Source organism: Salvelinus sp. IW2-2015, unplaced genomic scaffold (assembly GCF_002910315.2).
Source record: "Salvelinus sp. IW2-2015 unplaced genomic scaffold, ASM291031v2 Un_scaffold923, whole genome shotgun sequence".
NCBI lineage: Eukaryota > Metazoa > Chordata > Actinopteri > Salmoniformes > Salmonidae > Salvelinus > Salvelinus sp. IW2-2015.
The window spans coordinates 111885-120161 of NW_019942648.1; the positions used below are offsets into that span (position 1 = coordinate 111885).

At 36.2% G+C, this 8277-nt stretch overlaps 1 protein-coding gene across 1 annotated transcript in view; it reads left to right on the top strand.

The window, feature by feature from the left end:
* The window catches only part of emx3 (empty spiracles homeobox 3), a 21326-nt gene extending 17008 nt beyond the window's left edge, over positions 1 to 4318 (top strand). The window contains exons 2-3 of the mRNA XM_024136464.2: positions 1646 to 1830; positions 3015 to 4318. Coding sequence (XP_023992232.1) covers positions 1646 to 1830; positions 3015 to 3185 — 356 coding nt within the window. The 3' untranslated portion in view covers positions 3186 to 4318. The remainder of the gene's footprint in view (positions 1 to 1645; positions 1831 to 3014) is intronic.
* Positions 4319 to 8277: the final 3959 nt, after the last annotated feature.

The following is an 8277-nucleotide window of genomic DNA, read 5'->3' on the forward strand; positions in this document are numbered from 1 at the left end:
GTGAAGATGCCCATCGGGGCACATTGATATGGCTAATACTGACCTAGAGAGCAGCATGCAATAGATATCAACACTGATGTCCTGCTTAGCAGCATGCAATACATATCAACACTGATGTCCTGCTTAGCAGCATGCAATACATATCAACACTGATGTCCTGCTTATTCAGTTCTTTGTCCTCCTTTTTGAGGTGTAATTGGACAAATAAAAACACTTAGTAAAAACCATTAGTGTCAGTTTGCTGAGTTGTACAGCAGTTAGTATAGTTAGTATTTACAACAGTTAGTATACAATAGCTATAGTATACATATACGTAGTATACAACAGTGTAGTATACTATAGTTAGTATACTATAGTAGTATACAAGTTAGTATACTATAGTTAGTATAACGCAGTTAGTATACCGCAGTTAGTATAGCAGCAGTTAAGGTATACAGCATTAGTTATTACTATAGTTATTATACTTCATAGTTAGTATACAGCAGTTAGTATACTAGAGTTAGTAAACTATAGTTAGTAATACAACTAGTTAGTATACTATAGTTATATACAGCAGTTAGTATACAGCAGTTAGTATACTATAGTTAGTATACAGCAGTTAGTATACTATAGTTAGTATACTTATAGTTAGTATACAGCAGTTAGTATACAGCAGTTAGTATTTACTATAGTTAGTATACAACAGTTAGTATACTATAGTTAGTATCTATAGTTAGAATACAGCAGTTAGTATACAGCAGTTAGTATACTATAGTTAGTATACTATAGTTAGTATACAACAGTTAGTATACAAGTTAATAAGTTGTACTATTATACTATAGTTAGTATACAGCAGTTAGTGTATACAACTAGTTAGTATACTATAGTTAGTATACAGCAGTTAGTTATACTATAGTTAGTATACAGCAGTTAGTATACTATAGTTAGTATACTACAGTTAGCAACTATAGTTAGTATACAACAGTTAGTATACTATAGTTAGTATACTATAGTTACTATACTATAGTTAGTATACAACAGTTAGTATACTATAGTTAGTATACAGCAGTTGGTATACAACAGTTAGTATTTACTATAGTTAGTATACAACAGTTAGATTATAGCTATACGTTAGTATACTACAGTTAGTAACTACAGTTTAGTATACTATAGTTAGTATACAACATTATATATATACAGTTAGTATACTTATAGTTACTATACTTAGTTAGTATACAACAGTTAGTATACTTAGTTAGTTACAGATTAGTATAACTAGTTATTAGTATACTACAGTTAGTATACTTATAGTTAGTATACAACAGTTAGTATACTATAGTTAGTATTACTATAGTTACTATACTATAGTTAGTATACACAGTTAGTATACATAGTTAGTATACGTATAGTTAGTATACAGAGTTAGTATAAACTAGTTAGTATATTACTATATTAGTATACTAATAGTTAGTATACAACAGTTAGTATACTATAGTTAGTATACTATAGTTAGTATACTATAGTTAGTATACAGCAGTTAGTATACTATAGTTTCTCTCTTTACGCGGTCTCTTTACACATACAACAAGAGCTGCTACGGTGTCATTCCTGTCTGTCAACCCTAAGTCTAACCCTCCACTTTCTCTCCCTCCTCTCCTCTCTCCAGATGAGGACAGCAGCCCAGAGAACATGCTCCTTCATGGGCCTTTTTCCCGCAAGCCGAAGCGCATCCGGACAGCCTTCTCCCCCTCACAGCTCCTCAGGCTGGAGAGGGCCTTTGAGAAGAACCACTATGTGGTGGGAGCAGAGCGGAAGCAGCTCGCCAGCGGCCTCTGCCTCACCGAGACACAGGTGTGTGGTGAGGGGACTCAACGATGTTGAACGCACCCTAAACCCCTAGGGCCTAAAAGCTATGTTGTGCTTGATCCGAAAATGTGGTCGGAGGCTCCGGATGGAGGGTGTGACGCAATTGTGACGCCTCTGGAGGCTTGCGGAGGCCAAATCGAACTCTGTACCGCATCGTTGTACTCCTTTGTATAGCTCCGTATAGCTCCGTATAGCTCCGCATTGACATGATTGGTTGACGGTAGGTCCAGTAGGAACATAAACTCACTTCCTTGACAACTTCCTTCACAACAGCTTTGCYCAGCGAAGTGCAAGAAATATACATGCCCTGACTTTAGAGGCCGTATCACAGTAAATGCTGTATGGCCACTGCAGAAGTCGGATTTACCATGCAAAGCCTTTAAGGCATGGCTGCATTCCAGAGCGCTGAAACAGGAGATATGAGTGGACTCGTAGTCAGAACTCCACAACACCCCCTCAACCAACRTATAGCAAAACCAGCTTTCTTAACCACAAGTTGTTTGTCCTACGGTAGCTTTTCGGGATGGGCAAGGTGATGTCAGTAAATTATGTAGTAGATTTCACAATGATTATTTATGACTTCATTTCCCTAATCAACATCAGAAACACGCTGCTGATAAACAGCAATTTCGGCTTTTCGCAATCCTCTCATGCAATATATTATACATTGGGAATACAGTATTGCGATGTGCTGAACTTTTAATTTCAAAGGAATTAGACCAATAATTTAATCAAGCTTGTAAATGTGATATAAAAATTACAACCAGACAATGCCTGAAAAATTAGATAGAAATATGTTGCTATTTGCAAACAGCTGTAAAGAACGAAAGTATGTGAAGCCTTAGGTAAAGGCAATGTTTGGCAGTGCTGTAGAGACAATATGGAAGCAATAACAGTTTTACACCATGTGAAATATTGTGTTGTCATTGTTGCTATGACACGTTGAAAAAAGCTTCGCTTAAAAATCATAGGGGAGATACATGCAGACACTTTTATAACTAGTAAAGGTACATTTACTGAAGAAAATGTGTGCGCTTGCTTCAGCTGTCGGTGTTTCATGGACGTGGAAGAACAAGTAGTAATAGTTTTTACAGCAASCACATTGATACTGTATATTTGACCAATGTTTCTTCCAGGACTAAACGTGATGTCTCTCCTTTCTCTCCCAGGTAAAGGTTTGGTTCCAGAACAGGAGGACGAAGCACAAGAGACAGAAGCTGGAGGAAGAGTCACCTGAGTCGCAGCAGAAGAGGAAAGGAAGCCAGCACGTCAGCCGCTGGAGRGTGGCTACGCAGCAGRGCAGTAGCCMCGAGGACATCGATGTCATCTCAGAGGACTGACGTACGTCGTCGGTGTCACCTTGATTAAACCATCATAAATCATTTGTCATGAATGCAGACTGACTGACTGCTGACTGACTTGTGTCTGAATGTCGGCAGTCTGCGTGCTCCTCTGAACACCTGGTTTGACCTTTCAATGAAAACGATCACTGCTTTAAGTTGGACAGAAGAAGGCCAAGTTTATCATTTTATTACACAGCTCTGACTGCTGTAAACGTGGTGGACATCTGCATTTGGTCTATGTTGCTTGCCGTAGCAGCACAAATTACTGAAGAGAGACTGTTTGACTGGGAGGAATCCGTTCAATACAGTTTGTTACTCTATTGTCTACCTGAACCTGAGATTGTTCTTCCTCACATTTAACAAAACATTGTCATTGTTTTAGCGTTTTCAGTTTGTTGTGTAATTGTACAATGCTAAATATGCACAATATGTTTGTGGTCAAAAATAAGCCATTGCTATGATAGCTATAGAGGAACCACCTAGAACCTACTGATTCAGTTTAGGATTTTGTTTGTCTTAATTATAGTCTTTAGACCAGTCCCACTGAAAGGTAGGCAACTGCCAATACAGACAATACATCATATAGATGCCACGTTACCCCTGAAATATGTTTTTGAGTCTCACATAGGAATAGTTTGGACAATTTAAATTGTAAGTATTTATGTACATCTAAAAATGGTATTCTATGCATATTTTGTCCTTGTTTTGATTCTTCTGGATTTTTTAAAAGGCCGTTTTTTTGCCTAGTTTGTTACTCTTTAAATTCATTGTTTGTTTTTGCCTTTTGACAAATATTTGATCAATTCTACTGAGACCATGTAGAATGTACAGTGCAGGCACATTCAAAGTTGTCCACAAGAATGACATGGAAAAACAAATGTACCTCAATACTACATTTATTTCAGCAACCATTACCATTCCTGTGATATCATGTTACGTAGCACTTCGTAGTGGAATATATATATATATATATATTTTTATTTGTTTTAAATAGATGTTAGAAATAACGCACTATAAGTAGGCCTACCCTTTCATTTTCTTTGAACCTATGCCCCGAGAGTGAACGTTTTTTGTACTTTCTGTGTGTGGTCAGATGACTTTGGAAAATAAAAAACATCAACATAACATTATTTGTACAATACTACTGATATATATTATGTGCGAGTATGTCTAAGCGTTAATTTTATAACCTATTTTCAACATCTATAATTGTCGACACGTCAAACTACAAACACATATCGGTTAAATGACAACGACACAGAACTTGAAAAAGTAAATTGATTCACGACGATTTGGTATTTGTTATTTGATCTACACCTTTGTAGGACACCTGTTAATATTTTTTGCGAACTGCGGTTGAATAGTCCACGCTACTGAGCAGCACATTTTTGTGACATGTATAAATTCTTTTTTTTTAAATAAAAAAGTACAGAAAGCCTAGTCTAGCCTATATACAGATGCATGGTTATAGTTTATAAAGCTTTATCTTGTGTTGTTAAACACGTTATCCATAAGAAACCCAAATGGTCTGCGTTTTACTAATCTTTATTCAGTCTGCAGATAGCCTTTATTATTAGGCCTATCCTAAATTATACATTGGCTATAATAGGGTTATTAACAATTAGCCTAGATTATTAATACACTTTTTGACGATAACGATAACATGAAACATAAGGAGGCCTATTAAGTTTGGGACAATCCTTTTTCAATCTATTCTCCGTCTGGACTTGTAGGTCTATAATCTGTAACTCAATGAGACACTGGATAGGTTGCGATGGGTGCCTGTCCAAATACAACGACACGTTCAAAGCGATATGAAGCAAGTTTAACATAACTCGGTGTCAATACACACTCTGTTCCGTCTCGTGCTCTTCAAAGGACATCTTTCACCAGAAATATTGTTTTGCCAGAGATGTTGTTCTTTCCGGACACACCGAAGGACATATGCAACACTTACAACAGCAAAAATAGAGAATGACAAACGTATATTGATTAGCCCCCTAGGCCATAAACCTTCAGCCGAAAGAGTTTCAAAAAAGGTAGGCCTATGTCAGACTCAGAATCAAACGCATATTTTTATTTCATTTTTTTGCCATGCATGAGATGAGGATATGCTGCTATGGGAAAACAACTTCACTGTTCCGTTATGCCGACACACACAGATGAGTAACGGCTGAGAAAGAGACAATCACAGCAAGAAATGTGTCGGGCCAAACGGACACGATCAACCCAACAACAGGTCAAAACCTGTCCCTGCTTTTATTAGTAACATGACATGTCCTCCTTACTAAAACGGTCTTCTTTTGGTAATAGAGACAAGTCTAGCGTGAGCCATAGTATTAATCAGTGATATATGGAGCATAGTCCCTGAGTGGTCAATCATTTAGAGCCGTTGTTCTTCATACTCAAACTGTCCCTAATTTCATTTTACGTTGTATTATATTCTATGCCACTATTGTTGTGTTTGATATTCAGCTTGTATTAATGTAGATTGATCAAACATTGCTTGAAGGGCCTCTGCTGGGCCTTCAGCTCTATGTTTTACCAGCTGGAAAATTAATTCATATCACCTTTATGCGTTGTGATTTACACCTGCTAATTCTTCAAGCCCGGAGCAATTGAGGGGTGTTAGATTTGCGTCATTTTCATCACCTTTTTACAATAGACAGCCTCATTATCGGCAGATAGGCGCATAAACTGTGAACAAAATGTAGGAGCAAGCTATTCATATTCTCGGTAATTGGGACTTGAATCTTTTTTTCAGGGTACAATTACATAGTCAATTGCATACTTTCAGACACATTGATGATACGAGCATTGAAATAGGGATAGTAAAATCCGCTAAGGCCTATAGGCTACATGCTTGCCAGGATTTTGTTGTTAAATTGATACAGTTGTTTCTGTTCTGCTTGATGCATGAGTGGAATGCAAACCAGCTCTCTTTTAGTAATTCTAAGTAATCTTATTTGTACTGTTGGAATGTGGATGAATCTATAGTATATTTAGTATAGTATAGTTGATTATATTATATTATTGACTGGGTGGTTTGAGCCCTGAATGCTGATTGGCTGACAGCCATGGTATATCAGACCGTATACCACGGGTATGACAAAACAGCTCTAATTACATTGGTAACCAGTTTATAATAGCAATAAGGCACCTCGGGGGTTTGTGGTATATGGACAATATACCACGGCTAAGGGCTGTATCCAGGCACTCCTCGTTGCGTCGTGCTTAAGAACATTCCTTAGCTGTGGTATATCGGCCATATACCATACCCCCTCGCGCCTTATTGCTTAAGTATAGTGTAGTACAGTATAGTATATCATAGTATAGTATAGTACAGTATAGTACAGCATAGTATGGTACACTATAGTATATTATATTATAGTATAACACACTGTAGTATAGTATATTATACCATAGCATAGTATAGTAGTACATTACATTTGTATAGTATAGTACAGTAAAGTCTGGTATTGTATAATATTGCATAGTATAGTATAGTATAGTAGTATAGTACATTACATTATAGTACAGTATAGTACAGTATATTATATTATAAAGGGGAAAGGAGAAAGGTGTATACTTAGTCAGTTTTAAAACTGAATGCATTCTACTGAAATGTGTCATCTGCATTTAACCCAACCCCTCTGAATCAGAGAGGTGCGGAAGGCTGTCTTAATCGACATTCACATCTTCGGCGCCCGGGGAACAGCGGGTTAACTGCCTTGCTCAGGGGCAGAACAACAGATCTATACCTTGTCAGCTCTGGGATTTGATCCAGCAACCTTTTGGTTAGTACAGTATAACATATTATAGTATAGTACAGTGCAGTACAGTATGGTATTGTATAGTGAAGTAGTATGGTATTGTATAGTAAAGTAGTATGGTATTGTATTGTAAAGTAGTATTGTATTGTATAGTAAAGTAGTATTATATTGTATCGAATGCCTAATTTACTATAGATTATAGATTTGAAGATTATTTAGTAGTAGATTTATTAAAGTCTGTTCCAGAGCCATATATTTAGATAGTTGGGACAATTTATTATAGTCTGTTCCTGAGCCATATATTTAGATAGTTTGGACAATTTGTTATATTCTGTTCCTGAGCCATATATTTAGAAGTTGGGGCCAATTTATTATAGTCTGTTCCTGAGCAATTATTTAGAGAGTGTGACAATTTATTATAGTCTTTCCTGAGCATATATTTAGAGAGTTGGTACAATTTATTATAGTCTGTTCCTGAGCCATATATTTAGAGAGTTGGGCCAATTTGTTATATTCTGTTCCTGAGCCATATATTTAGAGAGTTGTGACAATTTATTATAGTCTGTTCCTGAGCTATATTAGAGAGTTGTGACAATTTATTATAGTCTTTTCCTGAGCATATATTTAGAAAAGTTGGTACAATTTATTATAGTCTGTTCTGAGCCATATATTTAGAGAGTTGGGCAATTTTATTACTGTCCAGCCATATTTAGATAGTTGGCCAATTATTTAATCTGTTCCAGGCATATATTAGAAAGTTGGGCCAATTTATTATAATCTGTTCCTGAGCCATATATTTAGAGAGTTGTGACAATTATTATAATCTGTTCCAGAGCCACTATATTTAGAGAGTTGGGCCAATTTATTATAATCTGTTCCAGAGCCATATATTTAGAGAGTGGGCCAATTTATATAATCTGTTCCAGAGCCATATATTTCGAGAGTTGGGCAATTTATTATATCTGTTCCTGAGCCATATATTTAGAGAGTTGGGCCAATTTATATTTAATCTTTCCAGACCATATATTTAGAGAATTGGGCCAATTTATTATAATCTGTTCAGAGCCATATATTTAGAGAGTTGGGCTAATTTATTATAATCTGTTCTAGAGCCATATATTTAGAAAGTTGGGCCATTTATTATAATCTGTCCAGAGCCATATATTTAGAGAGTTGGCAATTTATTATTAATCTGTCCTGAGCCATATATTTAGAGAGTTGGGCCAATTATATATATCTGTTCCTGAGCCATATATTTAGAGAGTTGGGCCAATTTATTATAATTCTGTTCCTGAGCCAATATTTAGAGAGTTGGG